The sequence below is a fragment of the Mangifera indica genome, chromosome 9, assembly GCF_011075055.1.
Source record: "Mangifera indica cultivar Alphonso chromosome 9, CATAS_Mindica_2.1, whole genome shotgun sequence".
Taxonomy (NCBI): domain Eukaryota; kingdom Viridiplantae; phylum Streptophyta; class Magnoliopsida; order Sapindales; family Anacardiaceae; genus Mangifera; species Mangifera indica.
The window spans coordinates 3,515,126-3,534,677 of NC_058145.1; the positions used below are offsets into that span (position 1 = coordinate 3,515,126).

Sequence of the window (19,552 nt, forward strand, 5' to 3'; positions counted from 1 at the left end):
CCTCCTTCAATGATGAAGACTGATCAATTATTGGTTTCATTACAACATTTTCATACAAGAAAACAAAACACTAGTGGTAAGATTCCAGTTGCTTATCTTCCATGTTCAACCACACGTGGTACTATAAAGTCCAACTTACAACGCATATTTTATTTTTAATCGTATATATTTATGTGGTTCATCTCTACTAGTCATTGAAGTCAAGAAAGGCAGCTTGTGTTGTCCTTTTTGCCTCCAACTTTTAACTTGATCTCTCTGTTTTCTGTGAGTGAGTTTTGGAAGAAACTTCAAGCTGTCAGCCATGGCAGTTGGTTTAGCAATAACTTCTAGTGAAGGCAGGCAATACAGTGGCAAAATGACTCTATTTGTTGTCTTGTCTTGTATGATGGCTGCCATGGGAGGAGTTATTTTTGGCTATGATATTGGAATTTCAGGTTTTTTCTCTTTAAATCCTTCACCTTTTAAACTCTTTTCAGTCTTTATTTGATATTGATTGTTTCTAGCCATCACTTAGCACGCAGTTTCTTCGCATAAATTTTCAGGACACAGCATACTAAAGTGCTTGTAATAGATGATTTACTTATAAATAGTATCAAAATATTAGTCATATCAGCAAGATGAACATGATTAAAAACGTAAAATTGTGATGAAGGTGGAGTGACCTCAATGGAATCATTTCTGAAGAAATTTTTCCCGGAAGTGTACACAAAGATGAAAGAAGACACAAAGGTGAGCAACTACTGCAAATATGATAGTCAACTATTGACAACCTTCACTTCTTCCCTCTATGTTGCTGGTCTTATTGCTTCCTTCTTTGCCTCCTCTGTCACCAGAGCCTTTGGCCGCAAGCCCTCCATCTTGGCCGGAGGCGCTGCCTTTCTTGCTGGTTCAGCCTTTGGCGGTGCTGCAGTTAATGTGTATATGCTTATACTTGGACGTGTCTTGCTTGGAGTTGGAGTTGGTTTTGCAAACCAAGTAAGTGATTCATTACTTTTGAAAATGAAAATGAAGAAATTTAGGAATTGTTTTCAACTTTTGATGTCTTTATTGGTTGTGCAGTCAGTGCCACTATATCTCTCAGAAATGGCACCACCAAGACATAGAGGAGCAATCAATAATGGCTTCCAATTCAGTATTGGCATTGGGGCATTATCAGCTAATTTTATTAACTATGGCACACAAAAGATTGAAGGTGGCTGGGGCTGGAGATTATCCCTAGCAATGGCTTCAGTCCCTGCTACAATACTAACACTAGGTGCCCTTTTCCTACCAGAAACACCCAGCAGCCTCATCCAACGCAGCAAGGATCACCAAAAGGCCAAACTGATGCTGCAGTGCATCCGTGGCACCCCTGATGTCCAAGCAGAACTTGATGATCTGATCAAAGCAAGCTCCATTTCGAAAACCATTAATCACCCATTTAAGAAAATCATGCAAAGAAAATATAGGCCTCAATTGACAATGGCAATAGCCATACCCTTTTTTCAACAAGTTACAGGTATCAATGTCATTGGATTCTATGCTCCACTCCTCTTCAGGACAATTGGACTAGGGGAAAGTGCATCACTCATGTCTATGGTTGCCACGAGCGTTGTTGTTACAGGATCAACATTCATATCGATGCTCATAGTAGACAAACTCGGCCGGAAAGTACTGTTTCTAATAGGAGGGATTCAAATGCTTGTGTCGCAAGTAATAGTTGGTGCTATCATGGCAGCTCAGCTAGGTGATCATGGAGGAATGAGTAAAGAGTACTCTTATTTAGTGTTGATTTTGATATGTGTATATGTAGCTGGGTTTGGATGGTCATGGGGGCCACTGGGTTGGCTAGTTCCTAGTGAAATTTACCCTTTAGAGATCAGATCAGCGGGGCAAAGCATTACTGTTGCAGTGAGCTTTGTGTTTACTTTCATTGTTGCTCAGACAATTCTGGCCATGCTTTGTCACTTCAAGTCTGGGATTTTCTTCTTCTTTGGTGGATGGGTGGTGGTGATGACTGCATTTGTGCACTTGCTTTTACCAGAGACAAAGAGTTTGCCAATTGAGCAGATGGAAGTAGTGTGGAGAGAGCATTGGTTCTGGAAGAGAATTGTGGGGGAACTTAGTGAAGAGAGTAAAATGCAAGAAGCTTGAATCTCATTGTTGATACAAGTTTCGTCTCCATATGTGACGCTTGATTTAGAAGTAAAACTGTCGAAATGTGGAATTCTTATTGGTCAACCGGAGATAATTAATAAAATCAATCAAGGCAAATTTCAAAGCTTATTGTCCAATGGCAATGGAAAAGCTCCAAGGAATTATACAGAGTGCAGACACAGCAACAGATATATTATTATTTCACCCATGTCAAAGTCTACCTCACAATAATTGCAGTTGTCCTAAGCCGGTCTGGTATAAACCTCCAAGAGAGGTTTGGGCAGCGGGCTGTCCATTCATGAAATCACAAACCCTAGTTTGTCATTTTTTTGTGAAATTACGAAATTATCGGGAACACTAAATAAAGATTTCAATTATCAATATAGCATTTTTATTAAAATTATAAAAATACTTTTGGTCTCCATCATCAGTCCAGCCATCCAGAGAGTACTAGTATTGGAGGCAATGTTGGTCAAGACAAAACGATTGTGGGTAAGAGAGAGGTATTGACAACAAAAATGGAGGAATCACATCAAAATAAGAAAATATAATCACGATAACAAAAAGACCCCAATAAAGGAAAGAGACAAGGTTTGGTCATGGTGAGGAAAAGGATAATAAAAATGATTAAAAAAACATCGACATAATTATTATTAATAAAATGACAAGGTTTAATCTTAAAATATTACAAAAGGTAAATCTAATTAGGATAATATATTGATTAGTGATATATCACAGTAAATCATCTTTAACTTATTTAATATAATAATTATAAATTTATACAAAGTTTTTAAAACTAGACCGGGATAAAAACTGTTTTAAATACTGGTTTCGATCGGATCGGTTAGACCGTTTGGACCAATCGATTAGACCGGAATTATAGTTTTCAGGAATTTTGGCATTTTTACTGTAAACATATTAACTAGCTCTCTCTTTCTTCCTTGTCTCTACCTCTCTCTTTTTTACTGTAAACATATTAGCTAGCTCTCTCTTTCTTCCCTGTTTCTACCTCTTCCCTGTCTCTACCTTATTGTAAACATATTAGGAGCAGATCTGAAAATTCTCAGGAAAATACCAACAGTAATTCCTTATCAACATCCTCTTTCTTCCTTGTCTCTACCTCTCTCTCTTTTTTTTCATTAATAGCTACATCACCCTTGTGTTTTGCCCTAATATCTTCCATATTAGCTAGCTCCTTGGTATACGCAACAACTTCATCCTTCAAATTCTCAGCCTCCTTACCAGGCTTAGCATTTGCATTAGTTTTACCATTTTCTTTATCGTTCTGTAATAAATGACGTACCCAAGCATGTGAAGTCGGATAAATTTGGCGGCTGCAGCAACTAAAGTTTTGCTTCTGCGTGCAGTGGAAGAATAGGAAAAAAATAAGTGTGTTATTTTATACTAAACTTGAACCGGGAACCGGGTTGGACCGCGGTTCATGTGAGAACCGGTGGTTCGACCGCGGTCTAATCCGATTTCGACCTTACAACGGTTCTGTCTTCAATAATACTCGACTACAGTATCGATTCACAGTCTGACTGGTCTGATCGGTCAGCCTAGTTTGGTTTTTAAATCTTTGAATTCAAATAGTATGTTCAAAATTTAGGTGTATGACAAAGCCAGATAAAGATCTTTGATCATTAAAAAAAAAGTTTATCGATTGTGGAAAAAAGTTTTGTTTTTTAATTAATATTTAAGAACTGCATAAAAAAATAGAGTCGTTATATCCGTTAGAAAAATCCAGAACGAGGTGACAGCAAATGGCTGTCCGCGTGTCCTCCGAGATTCTTCCACATGTCGACTTTTTATTGGATTGTCCCCCAACAAATTTAAAATTCCTCAAAACGACTTTCTCATTCTCTTACTCAAATAAAGCGACTCCTCTTAAACTAAGTTCACATAACGAAAAAGACAAAGTAAAAGACTTGACTGTCTGTCTGCGCCTTTATCGATTCCATTGTTCTTCAGCTTCTTCAATTCGCTCAGTCAAAACAAGGTCAGAAAATTAGGTCTTCGTGATTCTGGTTTTGTTTTCTATTATTGATTCTCCTGATTGCGAAACCATGAGTTTTTGATTTTTGATTTTTGGTTTTTAATTTCCACGCGGTTATTATTGTAATTCGTATTGATTTTGATATTTTTGTGTATATCGTGTTTGTTGAGATGCTTACTATTCTGATTTCATGATTTTGTTAAGTTATATTGGTATTCTTTTTTGAGTTTGATTGACATAGATAAAATAAAGAAAAGGTAAATGACGGCTTTTTTCTTTCTTCTGTTCCTGGAAAATTTTGCTGAATTATTATTATATGTGTTTGATTAGTGATTGGTATCTTTCATTGATATTTAAGTTAATTAAGTTTGTCTTTGGTGTCATGAATTGGGCTGGTGAATTTAATGGACTCGAGGTCGTGCTTTTTAGAAAAAGAATAGAGATTGGTATCTTTGATTCCCTGAGTTTCAATTTCAACTTTTATTACTTGCTGCCAAATGTAGTTGAAGTTTTCTAAAAACGTGAAATAAGCTTTCTTTTTTACTTTGTCCTCTCTTTTTAACTAGTCAACTGGCTTTATTTGAATTTGTGGAGATTTAGTAGATTTTTGTTTATATTAATCTTTGATACTATATCTCTCTAATATTAAGCTTGTAACAGGTTTTATTGTTAGTGTTTTTGAACTTCGCTTTTGACCTTTGTTGTTGGATCAATGCCTCCCGCTGACTCTCCACAGTGGCAAGAGAAGGCTAGTGATTTCTTTTCGTCATCAGGTAATAAAGATTAATTCTATAATTCTTCATCTACTTGCTTTTTTTATTTGTATGGGATGTTTGATTGAGGTTTTAATGCAGGGGCGAAGCTTAAACAGGCTGGACAATCAACAGGAACATTAATGGGGGATGTTGCAAAGGATGCTAAAGGTAATGTCGCTGATGTGGCAGAACTAGTTGGTTCAGTGGTCAAAAGCCGATGGGCACTTCTTCAACAGCCATCAACCAGACATGCTGTTCAGGAGCGTCTTATAACTGCTGCTGCTACTACTAGAATGTTTTTGAGGAGAGGTTTCTCAGAAACAAAAGATAAGGTTGCAGTTGGGAAGACAAAAGTTGAAGAGGTACTAATGTCTGAAACTTATTTTTGGATTTTACAAGGTATTTTGAAAATAGATGTTGTTATATGTTTCTAAAAATTTTCAAGTATTAGATATTTTTTCACATTTTTCATTTTTGAATTTTTCATAATGATACTTATCTATTACTAATTCACGAGATGATATAATAATATATGAAGTTAAGATAATGATTTTTGAGGACATGCCCAGTAAGAACAATTATAATTATCTTTGATCACAGCGCCCTGAAATAAGTTTGTTTACAAGTTAATATGATGACTGACACATATGAGATGGTGAATCTATTCCAGGCTGCAAAAAAAACTGCTAAAAAAAGCAAGACTATTTTGACTGATATTGAACGTTGGCAGAAGGTATAAGATTCTGAGACTTTAATTCTTCATGTAATTTATGCTAATTTTTATGAAATTTTACTTATTTCTATCTTGTTTATCATTTGCAGGGAGTTGCAAGCACTGATGGTAAGTTTTTTTAATCTTTGTTTGCTCATCGAATTCATACTTGTGTTTGGGGTTGTTTTTTCTTTGCCACTTTAAAATTTCAAATTATGGATTTTAGTTTTAGATTCTTCTATTCTCATCTTTTCTTTGTGGATGATTTGGTGAATTCCATTTGTGAGACTTCAGATAAGATGCTATTTCTGAGAACTAAGCGTTTGTGTATAATCTAAATCAATGTTACAGAACTGTGTTAGCCTGTACTTAAATCTTTTGGAAGGTTTGCTACTCATCAGAAGTATTCAAATTAATACAGGTTCATTTAATTATTATTTACAAGGAATTTCACTTATAGATAAAATCTTTGAGTTCATATTACTGAGAGAAAGCAACTGAACAAATATTGAATTACATAATCTTGTGCATACCAACTGCCACTGGTTGAGACTGGAATTTGTTCTGGTCAGGCATAGAAGCCAGATGGTTAAGCAATAAATATGGCATTACTTCTTTGAGTGGCAGGTAGTTCTCATAATTTTCTTAAGATTTAGTTATATGGTTTAGGATAGGTATTGATCCTCCAGTTACACGTTACATCTCCTAATTTTCTTTGATATTTTGTGCTTAGTCTTTCTTATGTTCAATACTAGACTTTTGATTTACACACATTTCATTTTGTTTTATGAGTGGCCTTAGCCGCTGTAAGATGATTATATAATGCCTGTTATGCTTATACATTTATTTATTTATGTATTAATAGTTGCCTATCTCTTTTGAATCTTTAGTATTTGGAGTCCCAGTTGAGGTCACTGTACAGCGTCAACAATATATCAAGCCCATTCCTTATATTTTGGTCAAATGTGCCGATTACCTCATATTATCAGGTAATTATATGAGCATTAAATGTCATAAGTTGGTGACTGTAGTATATGTTAGTGTGGAGGGTAACCATTGATTACATTTAACTTCTAGGCCTAAACTCACAATACTTGTTTAAAGCTGAGGGGGATAAAAAGGTCGTTCAGCAGCTGGTTTCTACCTACAATCAAGGTAACTTGAACATTTTGTTCTCAAAGTTGACTGTTATATATTTGGATGCCATCATTCCTTGATCTGTAATTGTATGTTGTACAGACTACACTGCTTCACTGCCAGAGGGTGTAAATCGAATCGATGTGGCAGCTTTGGTGAAATACTACCTTGCAAGTCTTCCAGAGCCACTGACAACTTTTGAACTTTATAACGATATAAAAGGTGCTCGTTCTAGTATACATACAATGCGAAACATACTGAAGAAGCTTCCCAGTGTAAACTACATGACACTAGAGTATATAACCGCACTACTGCTCCGTGTTAGTCAGAAGTCACTTCTTAATAAGGTAAAAACATCTGTCTCTGGCTCTCACACTCTTTCTTTCTCATGCACACACACACTCTTTTGTTTCACTGTGGGCTGGGAGCTGGTTGACACATGCATATGCTTGAACTCCGTGCCTTACAGATTTCTCCTGTTGGCAATGTGTTTTGTATTAAATGATAACAATATACATCAGTCTGTCTCCTTTATTATGTCCAACTTTACGTCTAACATTTTCAGAAACTTGTTAGCTAGACCTAGTTGATAAGCTGTACTAAGTGTTAGTTTACTTCTCTGCAGATGGATGCTCATAGTCTTGCCATGGAAATGGCCCCTGTTGTTATGTAGGGGACCGTTGTTTCCTGCATATTTGCTTGGTTCCTTTTTTAAAATTACAAAAATTCAAAAAAAATTAAAAGTGCCGGTTCATAGGATGTGAACCACCTGTTTAACTGTCGATTCATAAACCAGATATGAACCGATAGTTTTATAGTTTAAAATTAGATAAATCGAAACTGAACCATCAAAATCTATTTTAGATCCGGTTCAGTCCGGTTCTAATTTTACCGGTTCTGGTTTTGGTTTTATCCAGGTCAGTTTTGGTCCGGTTCATGGCCAAACCGGCCCGTGGCCAGGTCTAGGTCTATATATTTTTCACACAAACCAGTAGGTTCTCATAGAACTTTGTGAGCACCCATATTCCTGAAAAAGTTACTCTAACAACCCCTATTCGCATAAAAAACAGCGACCCTCCTATTACCTAGATTTGTATCTTTTTATAGTAGCTCATTTACTTCAATATTTGTTCAACATTTTATTATACATATATCAAAAAAAAAAAAATTAAGGCAATGTATTAAATAAATTTGGAAATAAATGAGTAATGAGCTGGCATAAGAAAACATAGAAATCATGCGAAACGGGGCTTTGACGTAAAAAGTGGGTTTTTCATGATAGCAGGGGGTTTGTGGAAATATTAGCGTCTTTTTCACGTAATTTTTTTTAAAAATAATATTATGTGTATTTTTTTTAACTATACAAATAAATATATATTTATATATATTATTATATGATTGATATTATTTTATTTTTAATTTAAAATCATCAAATTAAATAATAATACGCATTAAATATACAATAAAACTATTTGTACCTATTTTGGATACACAAATGTGTACACATTTATATGTGTCATCATATGATTGGATGATTTTGAATTAAGAATAAAACAATAATCAATCATATGATGACACATATGAGTGTGTATATATTTGTGTACCCAAAGTGGATACACATAGTATTGCTCTTAAATATAAACTCATTTGTATGTTTAAAATAGAAAAATATAATTTTATTATATTTTTAAACCCCATTAGTTTGTGGAAAAATTTACACAAACCACGTATTCGTTTATTTTTCCTTATTCAAGTAAAAATCAAGATAATTCAAAATTTTCACTCTAATTGCGAATTTGTTAGATGTTTTCGCAATTTATATTTTATGCATCTTTAAATTCTTAGAACCGGTTAGTAATGTAAAATAACAAATATTATACTATTTAAACATCTCTAAATGTGAAGTAATGTGTATATTAACAATAAATTAACTCAAAAATAATATATAATTATTTTAAAAATAATTCACGAATTTACAGTTAATATTGATCTTACGTAGATATAATTATTTTTATATTTATTGATTCTGTATTTTAGCCGTGAGATATTACCAATGAGAATTAAAAATTAATACAATTAAATATTTAGTTTGGAATATTTCTTCATATAAATAGGAAGAAAAAAGGGAAAAAAAATGAGACTAAAAAAAAAAAAAACATATACTAATTATTAGACGAGTCCTTGTTTGCATTCTCATTGACAAGAGCCCTTGGCCGCAAGTCATCAATATTGGTCGGAGGTACAGCACTCCTTGCTGGTTCAGTCCTGGCGGTGCTGCTTCTAATATTTATATGTTGATATGTGGCTGTCTCTTGCTTGGCAATGGAGTTGGTTTTGCTAATCAGGTGGGGTGATTCATTGTTTTCATAGTATTTATTTGTTCTTTTAATAATCTCTAAATGATTGACACAATAATTCTCCATGTATTTGTACTGCAATCAGCACCAATTAATCTCTCAGAAATGGCACCATCTGACACAGAGGTGCAGCAAAAATGTCTACAATTCTGAGTTGCAATTGGGGCATTGTCAACTAACCTTGTTCACTATGTCGCTCAAAAGATCAGGATGGCTGGGGCTGGAGAATATCTCTAGCAATGGCAGCAGTCTCTGCTTCAATGCTAACATTGGGTGGGATCTTCCTTCCGGGTACACCTAACAGTCTAATCCAACACAGCAATAATCACCAGAAGGCCAAACTGATGCTGCAAAGTGCACAAGGCACCCCTGATGTCGAAAGAGAACTCAATGATCTAATCAGAGCAAACTTAACTCTCTGAAACTATTAAACACCCATATTAGAAAATCATACAAAAAAGAATTTAAGTGTACAGATAATATATCATCATGTGATGAATATTATATTATTTTTAATTCAAAATCATCTAGTCATATAATAATATATCATTTGTGTATTCAAATTATGTACCCAAAATATGTATGCATAGTTTTATTAATTGCAATAACTATTCCTTTCTTACACAAGTTACAGGTACTACTGTCATTGCCTTCGATGCTCCAACTAGAGAACTAGTAATTTTATAGTTCTGCTTCAAAACAAGCCAAAGTATCTTACAGCTGGTGCCTGCAAGTCAGCCGTAGTAGAAATCTAAGGATAATTGTTAACAAACTAAATTAACTCTGTCCAGTGTAAACAAAATATTCATTCATTACATGAATCTTTCTACTTTCAATTATATTTCCAAATTATTTGAACAAAATCTCTTGATAGGGAAACGTAAAAGATCCTCCTTCAATGATGAAGACTGATCAATTATTGGTTTTAATACAACATTTTCATACAAGAAAACAAAACACTAGTGGTAACATTCCAGTTGCTCATCTTCCATGTTCAACCCCACGTGGTACTATAAAGTCCAACTTACAATGCATATTTTATTTTTAATCGTATATATTTATGTGGTTCATCTCTACAAGTCATTGAAGTCAAGAGAGGCAGCTTGTTTTTGTCCTTTTTGCCTCCAACTTTTAACTTGATCTCTCTGTTTTCTGTGAGTGAGTTTTGGAAGAAACTTCAAGCTGTCAGCCATGGCAGTTGGTTTAGCAATAACTTCTAGTGAAGGCAGGCAATACAGTGGCAAAATGACTCTATTTGTTGTCTTGTCTTGTATGATGGCTGCCATGGGAGGAGTTATTTTTGGCTATGATATTGGAATTTCAGGTTTTTTCTCTTTAAATCCTTCACCTCTTAAACTCTTTTCAGTCTTTATTTGATATTGATTGTTTCTAGCCATCACTTAGCACGCAGTTTCTTCGCATAAATTTTCAGGACACAGCATACTAAAGTGCTTGTAAAAGATGATTTATAAATAGTATCAAAATATTAGTCATATCAGCAAGATGAACATGATTAAAAACATAAAATTTTGATGAAGGTGGAGTGACCTCAATGGAATCATTTCTGAAGAAATTTTTCCCGGAAGTGTACACAAAGATGAAAGAAGACACAAAGATCAGCAACTACTGCAAATTTGATAGTCAACTATTGACAACCTTCACTTCTTCCCTCTATGTTGCTGGTCTTATTGCTTCCTTCTTTGCCTCCTCTGTCACCAGAGCCTTTGGCCGCAAGCCCTCCATCTTGGCCGGAGGCGCTGCCTTTCTTGCTGGTTCAGCCCTTGGCGGTGCTGCAGTTAATGTGTATATGCTTATACTTGGACGTGTCTTGCTTGGAGTTGGAGTTGGTTTTGCAAACCAAGTAAGTGATTCATTACTTTTGAAAATGAAAATGAAGAAATTTAGGAATATTTTTTAACTTTTGATGTCTTTATTGGTTGTGCAGTCAGTGCCACTATATCTCTCAGAAATGGCACCACCAAGACACAGAGGAGCAATCAATAATGGCTTCCAATTCAGTATTGGCATTGGGGCATTATCAGCTAATTTTATTAACTATGGCACACAAAAGATTGAAGGTGGCTGGGGCTGGAGATTATCCCTAGCAATGGCTTCAGTCCCTGCTACAATACTAACACTAGGTGCCCTTTTCCTACCAGAAACACCCAGCAGCCTCATCCAACGCAGCAAGGATCACCAAAAGGCCAAACTGATGCTGCAGCACGTCCGTGGCACCCCTAATGTCCAAGCAGAACTTGATGATCTGATCAAAGCAAGCTCCATTTCGAAAACCATTAATCATCCATTTAAGAAAATCATGCAAAGAAAATATAGGCCTCAATTGACAATGGCAATAGCCATACCCTTTTTTCAACAAGTTACAGGTATCAATGTCATTGCATTCTATGCTCCACTCCTCTTCAGGACAATTGGACTAGGGGAAAGTGCATCACTCATGTCTGCTGTTGTCACGGGCGTTGTTGGTACGGGATCAACATTCATATCGATGCTTATAGTAGACAAACTAGGCCGGAAAGTACTGTTTCTAATAGGAGGGATTCAAATGCTTGTGTCGCAGGTAATAGTTGGTGCTATCATGGCAGCTCAGCTAGGTGATCATGGCGGAATGAGTAAAGAGTACTCTTATTTAGTGTTGATTTTGATATGTGTATATGTAGCTGCGTTTGGATGGTCATGGGGGCCACTGGGTTGGCTAGTTCCTAGTGAAATTTACCCTTTAGAGATCAGATCAGCAGGGCAAAGCATTACTGTTGCAGTGAGCTTTGTGTTTACTTTCATTGTTGCTCAGACATTTCTAGCCATGCTTTGTCACTTCAAGTCTGGGATTTTCTTCTTCTTTGGTGGATGGGTGGTGGTGATGACTGCATTTGTGCACTTGCTTTTACCAGAGACAAAGAGTTTGCCAATTGAGCAGATGGAAGTAGTGTGGAGAGAGCATTGGTTCTGGAAGAGAATTGTGGGGGAACTTAGTGAAGAGAGTAAAATGCAAGAAGCTTGAATATCATTGTTGATACAAGTTTCATCTCCATATGTGACGCATGATTTAGGTTGATTTAGAAGTAAAACTGTTGAAATGTGGAATTCTTATTGGTCAACTGGAGATAATTAATTAATAAAATCAATCAAGGCAAATTTCAAAGCTTATTGTCCAATGGCAATGGAAAAGCTCCAAGGAATTATACAGAGTGCAGACACAGCAACAGATATATTATTATTTCACCCATGTCAAAGTCTACCTCACAATAATTGCAGTTGTCCTAAGCCAGTCTGGTATAAACCTCCAAGAGAGGTTTGGGCAGCGGGCTGTCCATTCATGAAATCACAAACCCTAGTTTGTCATTTTTTTGTGAAATTACGAAATTATCGGGAACACTAAATGAAGATTTCAATTATCAATACAGCATTTTAATTGAAATTATAAAAATACTTTTGGTCTCCATTAAGATTGGATTCGAGTCGAGTCGAGTCGAGCTTGAGTTTGAGTTCGTCGAGCTCTTGAAAACCAAGCTCAAACTCGGTTTGAATTCAATTCGACTCATTATTCGTTATTAAAACGACATCGTTTTAATACATATTAATTAAAAAGACGTCGTTTTATATCAAAATTTTTAATTGAAAAATTTGATGAATAGCTCAAGCTCAATTAGGGCTAGCTCATTTTGGACTCGTTCAAACCGAGCTCAAGTTTGAGTTTGAACGAGCTCGGTTCGAGCCTAACCTTAGCCTCTATCATCAGTGCAACCATCCAGAGAGTACTAGTATTGGAGGCAATGTTGGTCATGACAAAAATAGTTGAATCAATTATGGGTAAGAGAGAGATATTGACAACAAAAATGGAGAAATCACATCGAAATAAGAAAGTGCAATCATGATAACATAGAAACATCAACAAAATAAAAAGATGAGGTTTGGTCATGGTGAGAGAAAGGACAATGAGGATGATAAAAAAACATTGACACAGTTATTGTCGATAAAATGACAAGATCTAACCTTAGAATATTAGAGATGGTACATCTAGTACCTTGACACCTTTGCAAGTTTGTATTGACATTATTAGATATCATATTTGATCTTTGAAAAATTGATCGAGATCGGATCTATTCAAACATGGGAAACATATTGACTCTATCACCTGTGGTGTGAAAAGGGAAAAAGAAGAGTAGGAAAAATTAAAAATAGAAAGTTTATATAAATTGACTTTCATATCTTTTCAGATTTTTTTTTATAATTATTTTTATCAAATAAAATCGATTACAGATAGACAAATAAAATTTTCAAATCTAAAAAGAAGAGGAAGCAGTTTATCAAAGTTGAGGTGGAAAATGGTTCGTATCCCTCCCTGATCAACCATCATGCAATATGGAAATAGCCTACGGTTTGTATGGAGCAATGGATTGAAAATGACTTCAGTATCTGTAAAAGCGAGTTTCATTAGAATTAAATATTAATAGTAGGTAGATTTTACTTCACTCTTTTGTCTTTGGCCCTCTCGTATGGACGATGGATTAATATAGTTCTATAAAATTGTGAAAATATTTTTTTTAATATATAATTTGATATATATAAATAATTATTAGATGATTGAATTTAAAATAAATATATAATATATATTATTCGTATATCAAATTATATATTATTATCTTAAATAAATCAAAAGTTTAATTTTTTAATATTTAAGAATTGCATAAAAAAACAGAGTCGTTATATCCGTTAGAAAAATCCAGAACGAGGTGACAGCAAATGGCTGCCCGCGTGTCCTCCGAGATTCTTCCACATGTCGACTTTTTATTGGATTGTCCCCCAACAAATTTAAAATTCCTCAAAACGACTTTCTCATTCTCTCTACTCAAATAAAGCGACTCCTTAAACGAAAAAGAAAAGGTAAAGGACTTGACTGTCTGTCTGTGCTTTTATCGATTCCATTGTTCTTCAGCTTCTTCAATTCGCTCAGTCAAAACAAGGTTAGAAAATTAGGTCTTCGTGATTCTGGTTTTGTTTTCTATTATTGATTCTCCTGATTGCGAAACCATGAGTTTTTGATTTTTGGTTTTTAATTTCCACGCGGTTCTTATTGTAATTCGTATTGATTTTGACATTTTTGTGTATATCGTGTTTGTTGAGATGCTTACAATTCTGATTTCATGATTTTGTTAAGTTATATTGGTATTCTTTTTTGAGTTTGATTGACATAGATAAAATAAAGAAAAGGTAAATGACGGCTTTGTTCTTTCTTCTGTTCCTGGAAAATTTTGCTGAATTATTATTATATGTGTTTGATTAGTGATTGGTATCTTTCATTGATATTCAAGTTAATTAAGTTTGTCTTTGGGTCATGAATTGGGCTGGTGAATTTAATGGACTCGAGGTCGTGCTTTTTAGAAAAAGAATAGAGATTGGCATCTTTGATTCCCTGAGTTTCAATTTCAACTTTTATTACGTGCTGCCAAATGAAGTTGAAGTTTTCTAAAAACGTGAAATAAGCTTTCTTTTTTACTTTGCCCTCTCTTTTTAACTAGTCAACTGGCTTTATTTGAATTTGTGGAGATTTAGTAGATTTTTGTTTATATTAATCTTTGATACTATATCTCTCTAATATTAAGCTTGTAACAGGTTTTATTGTTAGTGTTTTTGAACTTCGCTTTTGACCTTTGTTGTTGGATCAATGCCTCCCGCTGACTCTCCACAGTGGCAAGAGAAGGCTAGTGATTTCTTTTCGTCATCAGGTAATAAAGATTAATTCTATAATTCTTCATCTACTTGCTTTTTTTATTTGTATGGGATGTTTGATTGAGGTTTTAATGCAGGGGTGAAGCTTAAACAGGCTGGACAATCAGCAGGAACATTAATCGGGGATGTTGCAAAGGACGCTAAAGGTAATGTCACTGATGTGGCAGAACGAGTTGGTTCAGTGGTCAAAAGCCGATGGGCACTTCTTCAACAGCCATCAACCAGACATGCTGTTCAGGAGCGTCTTATAACTGCTGCTGCTACTACTGGAATGTTTTTGAGGAGAGGTTTCTCAGAAACAAAAGATAAGGCTGCAGTTGGGAAGACAAAAGTTGAAGAGGTACTAATGTCTGAAACTTATTTTTGGATTTTACAAGGTATTTTGAAAATAGATGTCATTATATGTATATAAAAATTTTCAAGTATTAGATATTTTTTCACATTTTTCATTTTTGAATTTTTCATGATGATACTTATCTATTACTAATTCATGAGATGATATAATAATATATGAAGTTAAGATAATGATTTTTTAGGACATGCCCAGTAAGAACAATTATAATTATCTTTGATCACAGCAACCTGAAATAAGTTTGTTTACAAGTTAATATGATGACTGACACATATGAGATGGTGAATCTATTCCAGGCTGCAAAAAAAACTGCTCAAAAAAGCAAGACTATTTTGACTGATATTGAACGTTGGCAGAAGGTATAAGATTCTGAGACTTTAATTCTTCATGTAATTTATGCTAATTTTCATGAAATTGTACTTATTTCTATCTTGTTTATCATTTGCAGGGAGTTGCAAGCACTGATGGTAAGTTTTTTTAATCTTTGTTTGCTCATCGAATTCATACTTGTGTTTGGGGTTGTTTTTTCTTTGCCACTTTAAAATTTCAAATTATGGATTTTAGTTTTAGATTCTTCTATTCTCATCTTTCCTTTGTGGATGATTTGGTGAATTCCATTTGTGAGACTTCAGATAAGATGCTATTTCTGAGAACTAAGCGTTTGTGTATAATCTAAATCAATGTTACAGAACTGTGTTAGCCTGTACTTAAATCTTTTGGAAAGGTTTGCTACTCATCAGAAGTATTCAAATTAATACAGGTTCATTTAATTATTATTTGCAAGGAATTTCACTGATAGATAAAATCTTTGAGTTCATAGTACTGAGAGAAAGCAACTGAACAAATATTGAATTACATAATCTTGTGCATACCAACTGCCACTGGTTGAGACTGGAATTTGTTCTGGTCAGGCATAGAAGCCAGACGGTTAAGCAATAAATGTGGCATTACTTATTTGAGTGGCAGGTAGTTCTCATAATTTTCTTCAAGATTTAGTTATATAGTTTAGGATAGGTATTGATCCTCCAGTTACACATTACATCTCCTAATTTTCTTTGATATTTTGTGCTTAGTCTTTCTTATGTTAAATACTAGACTTTTGATTTACACACATTTCATTTTGTTTTATGAGTGGGCTTAGCTGCTGTAAGATGATTATATAATGCCTGTTATGCTCATACATTGGTTTATTTATGTATTAATAGTTTCTTATCTCTTTTGAATCTTTAGTATTTGGAGTCCCAGTTGAGGTCACTGTACAGCGTCAACAATATATCAAGCCCATTCCTTATATTTTGGTCAAATGTGCAGATTACCTCATATTATCAGGTAATTATATGAGCATTAAATGTCCTAAGTTGTTGACTGTAGTATATGTTAGTGTGGAGGGTAACCATTTATTACATTTAACTTCTAGGCCTAAACTCACAATACTTGTTTAAAGCTGAGGGGGATAAAAAGGTCATTCAGCAGCTGGTTTCTATCTACAATCAAGGTAACTTGAACATTTTGTTCTCAAAGTTGACTGTTATATATTTGGATGCCATCATTCCTTGATCTGTAATTGTATATTGTACAGACTACACTGCTTCACTGCCAGAGGGTGTAAATCCAATTGATGTGGCAGCTTTGGTAAAATACTACCTTGCAAGTCTTCCAGAGCCTCTGACAACTTTTGAACTTTATAATGATATAAAAGGTGCTCGTTCTAGTATACATGCAATGCGAAACATACTGAAGAAGCTTCCCAGTGTAAACTACATGACACTAGAGTATATAACTGCACTACTGCTCCGTGTTAGTCAGAAGTCGCTTCTTAATAAGGTAAAAACATCTGTCTCTGGCTCTCACTCTCTTTCTTTCTCATGCACACACACTCTGTTTTGTTTCACTGTGGGCTGGGAGCTGGTTGACCCATGCATATGCTTGAACTCCGTGCTTTACAGATTTCTCCTGTTGGCAATGTGTTTTGTATTAAATGATAACAATATACATCAGTCTGTCTCCTTTATTATGTCCAACTTTACTTCTAACATTTTCAGAAACTTGTTAACTAGACCCAGTTGATAAGCTGTACTAAGTGTTAGTTTACTTCTCTGCAGATGGATGCTCATAGTCTTGCCATGGAAATGGCCCCTGTTATTATGTGGCAGAAGGATCGGAAACCAGACTCCTATAGGCAATATTGGAGTCATACATCAAGAAGTCCTTCAAAGAAGAACATGGAATCAACACCAGATTACAGTGCTTGGGACATGTTAGCTGGTTAGTGATCCCTGTCTCATGCTTAATAAAACCAGTCTAAAGTAATATAGCTGGGCTTATAGTGTAAGCTTTACTGCAGACTTGTTATTCGTTTAGACAGGTGGTAAAATTTTAGAAGTTATTTTATATTCCACAAATGTGCATAAAATTTTTCCAAGGTGTGAATATTACCTTTGAAAATCTTCCTAGTCTTTAAAAATATTAAATGACTAAGATTTATATTAAAGATTTATTCCTTCTTATATGAGGCAGTTATGAGGACACGGTGTTAATTTTACTGGCTCTATGAAACTTAGATTGTTGCCCGAGGAAAGCAGATAATATGATTATGTGGATAATGCGAGACAGTTGTACCTGTATTATAGGTTTCAGATTTCAATTTTCAAATATATTTATTCTGATTGTGAATTTTAATTGAGATGACTTTTTCTCATACTCTTTTTTGAGCCTTGTAGAGATAATTAAAGAATTAGGTTTTCTGATTCCACCGAAACCCACTTGGTCTTTTAACCTTTTTATCTCGCTCAAAGAAGCTAAAAATCTTTAACTTTTCAGTATTATAATTATTGAATCAGATATAAGGATAATAGGGAATATGCATCGGGACTCTATTGAACTTTTTGCTTTTTGTATTTTCCCCTTGAAACTTTAATTTTATAAGGGAAACTTTCTCATATTTTCTTCTGTTTTCCTTTGGTCCTGGACGCGGCTACAGATGAGAGTGAAGTTATGGATGCATCCTCTCCCATTCCCTTGGATGATGGCATGCCAGTCGACTTTGGCGTTATCGAGGTTGTTCAGTGCCTCATAGAACAGCATAACGCAATCTTCACAGATGCAAATGAGACCGTTTGGAGGTAAGCTAGATTCAGTCAGTTTCCAGCTGCCACCCCGATGAATTCATCAAGCTAGAAAGTGAAACCAATATTTGATGAAACATTTCGTAGAGATGTAGCAACCTGGGTGAATTTTGAGGGTGTGGTTGTGTAAATTGTAGTCCTTAGAATCTATATTTTACCCAACAAATTGAAGGAATAAGATTGGCAATATTTTACCCTTTTGCTCTTGTGAAAAGTTTGAGCGGTTAGATTGTTGTTGAACAAAAGCTCAATAATGGATGAAGTTGGATGGTTGGTTCTTTTCGGTGAATTTGTTCCTGTTAGTCAAAATGATAATATATAATTTTATGCAGTATTGTTAATATTTATTATGTTTTTGTTATATGGCTAATAATTTTTGGATTAATGGGTTGATTAGTGAAAAATAACAAATAGATGGGTATATAACATTTTTCTACTTGAAGTTTGGATTAGAAAATATTCTTTTACTCTTAGTTAATATAAATCATATACTTTCATAAATAATATAAATAACACTTTCATATAAAAAATATAAAAATAAAATAGTGTAAAAATAAAATAGTGATTTTATTATCTAGACAACTTCGATAATAATGTAAGGGTTAATATTGAAAAATAAAAATAAATAGCAATTTTCTATCAAACTAAATATTTAAATATGAGAATTTAATCTTTTTAAGGTTTAAAAATTCACCAATTAATTTCTAAAATATTTTTAAACTCGATGTATTTTGAAATTATTTTATGGTCTTAATATTTGTATTATGATATTTGTACCATAACTTATTATATTTTATTTAATTTTTTTGGAGTATAAATCATTTTTGAAACTATTGGGGGTATATAGATATTTCAAAAAATTTCAAAAAACCCCCCACAAATTTTCCAAATTGAGATGACCTTGCTAAAAAAAAAATTAATATTTTAAAAATTACGGCTTACTCTTTGATTGGTGATTATATGAAAAAGACACATCTATCCATTGAAGGAGAGAAAGAAGGGGTGATGGTGAGAGGAAAGGAAATGGAAGACTTTTATTATAATTAAAATATTTAAAATTTTTATTAATTTTAGAGTTATAAGATAATATTAAAAAAAGAAATAGCAAGAGTGAAACAGTAATTTTAACTTTTTAATATTGTTATTTCATTAATAAATAGGAATAGAGATGGGGAGGGGATATCCCCATTCTCATAAGGGATTTCAATCTCTGTTTCCGATCTATCCTTATTAC

The 19,552-nt window shown here is 34.2% G+C and overlaps 4 protein-coding genes across 7 annotated transcripts; all 4 read left to right on the top strand.

The window, feature by feature from the left end:
* The first annotated feature begins 214 nt into the window (after nucleotides 1–214).
* Nucleotides 215–2,519, top strand: LOC123225211 (hexose carrier protein HEX6-like). The gene is made up of 3 exons (XM_044649118.1): nucleotides 215–434; nucleotides 653–975; nucleotides 1,060–2,519. Exons 1-3 carry the CDS (start codon nucleotides 302–304, stop codon nucleotides 2,131–2,133), a joined length of 1,530 nt encoding a protein of 509 aa, XP_044505053.1. The 5' UTR covers nucleotides 215–301; the 3' UTR covers nucleotides 2,134–2,519.
* Nucleotides 2,520–3,979: 1,460 nt separating this feature from the next.
* Nucleotides 3,980–9,553, top strand: LOC123225484 (uncharacterized Rho GTPase-activating protein At5g61530-like). Of its 3 annotated transcripts, none has more exons than XM_044649445.1 (9): nucleotides 3,980–4,135; nucleotides 4,793–4,905; nucleotides 4,987–5,249; nucleotides 5,558–5,620; nucleotides 5,710–5,728; nucleotides 6,490–6,588; nucleotides 6,677–6,754; nucleotides 6,839–7,083; nucleotides 9,298–9,553. In XM_044649445.1, the coding sequence occupies exons 2-9, from the start codon at nucleotides 4,845–4,847 to the stop codon at nucleotides 9,328–9,330; spliced, it is 861 nt and encodes a 286-aa protein (XP_044505380.1). In that variant the 5' UTR covers nucleotides 3,980–4,135; nucleotides 4,793–4,844; the 3' UTR covers nucleotides 9,331–9,553. The 3 variants fall into 3 exon arrangements, with proteins under 3 accessions (XP_044505380.1, XP_044505379.1, XP_044505378.1); XM_044649444.1 differs by lacking the exon at nucleotides 9,298–9,553 and adding an exon at nucleotides 7,362–7,860; XM_044649443.1 differs by lacking the exon at nucleotides 9,298–9,553 and having other exon boundaries at nucleotides 6,839–7,456.
* A 614-nt stretch (nucleotides 9,554–10,167) lies between these two features.
* LOC123225485 (hexose carrier protein HEX6) lies at nucleotides 10,168–12,253 on the top strand. The gene is made up of 3 exons (XM_044649446.1): nucleotides 10,168–10,417; nucleotides 10,632–10,954; nucleotides 11,039–12,253. Exons 1-3 carry the CDS (start codon nucleotides 10,285–10,287, stop codon nucleotides 12,110–12,112), a joined length of 1,530 nt encoding a protein of 509 aa, XP_044505381.1. The 5' UTR covers nucleotides 10,168–10,284; the 3' UTR covers nucleotides 12,113–12,253.
* Nucleotides 12,254–13,917: 1,664 nt separating this feature from the next.
* LOC123225487 (uncharacterized Rho GTPase-activating protein At5g61530-like) lies at nucleotides 13,918–18,607 on the top strand. 2 transcript variants are annotated; one of them, XM_044649448.1, is made up of 10 exons: nucleotides 13,918–13,995; nucleotides 14,725–14,837; nucleotides 14,919–15,181; nucleotides 15,490–15,552; nucleotides 15,642–15,660; nucleotides 16,424–16,522; nucleotides 16,611–16,688; nucleotides 16,773–17,017; nucleotides 17,296–17,458; nucleotides 18,174–18,607. In XM_044649448.1, the coding sequence occupies exons 2-10, from the start codon at nucleotides 14,777–14,779 to the stop codon at nucleotides 18,317–18,319; spliced, it is 1,137 nt and encodes a 378-aa protein (XP_044505383.1). In that variant the 5' UTR covers nucleotides 13,918–13,995; nucleotides 14,725–14,776; the 3' UTR covers nucleotides 18,320–18,607. The 2 variants fall into 2 exon arrangements, with proteins under 2 accessions (XP_044505383.1, XP_044505382.1); XM_044649447.1 differs by having other exon boundaries at nucleotides 13,924–14,075.
* Nucleotides 18,608–19,552: the final 945 nt, after the last annotated feature.

What these genes read in the sequence shown, in the direction of transcription:
- LOC123225211 (XM_044649118.1), top strand. Translation starts at nt 302, where the DNA reads ATGGCAGTTGGTTTAGCAATAACTTCTAGTGAAGGCAGGCAATACAGT. An exon ending in CTATGATATTGGAATTTCAG is followed by an intron (nt 435 to 652) that starts GTTTTTTCTCTT and finishes ATTGTGATGAAG; the next exon opens with GTGGAGTGACCTCAATGGAA. An exon ending in GAGTTGGTTTTGCAAACCAA is followed by an intron (nt 976 to 1,059) that starts GTAAGTGATTCA and finishes TTGGTTGTGCAG; the next exon opens with TCAGTGCCACTATATCTCTC.
- LOC123225484 (XM_044649443.1), top strand. Translation starts at nt 4,845, where the DNA reads ATGCCTCCCGCTGACTCTCCACAGTGGCAAGAGAAGGCTAGTGATTTC. An exon ending in TGATTTCTTTTCGTCATCAG is followed by an intron (nt 4,906 to 4,986) that starts GTAATAAAGATT and finishes GTTTTAATGCAG; the next exon opens with GGGCGAAGCTTAAACAGGCT. An exon ending in GGAAGACAAAAGTTGAAGAG is followed by an intron (nt 5,250 to 5,557) that starts GTACTAATGTCT and finishes AATCTATTCCAG; the next exon opens with GCTGCAAAAAAAACTGCTAA.
- LOC123225487 (XM_044649448.1), top strand. Translation starts at nt 14,777, where the DNA reads ATGCCTCCCGCTGACTCTCCACAGTGGCAAGAGAAGGCTAGTGATTTC. An exon ending in GGTTTCTATCTACAATCAAG is followed by an intron (nt 16,689 to 16,772) that starts GTAACTTGAACA and finishes TATATTGTACAG; the next exon opens with ACTACACTGCTTCACTGCCA. An exon ending in TGCTTGGGACATGTTAGCTG is followed by an intron (nt 17,459 to 18,173) that starts GTTAGTGATCCC and finishes ACGCGGCTACAG; the next exon opens with ATGAGAGTGAAGTTATGGAT.
- LOC123225485 (XM_044649446.1), top strand. Translation starts at nt 10,285, where the DNA reads ATGGCAGTTGGTTTAGCAATAACTTCTAGTGAAGGCAGGCAATACAGT. An exon ending in CTATGATATTGGAATTTCAG is followed by an intron (nt 10,418 to 10,631) that starts GTTTTTTCTCTT and finishes ATTTTGATGAAG; the next exon opens with GTGGAGTGACCTCAATGGAA. An exon ending in GAGTTGGTTTTGCAAACCAA is followed by an intron (nt 10,955 to 11,038) that starts GTAAGTGATTCA and finishes TTGGTTGTGCAG; the next exon opens with TCAGTGCCACTATATCTCTC.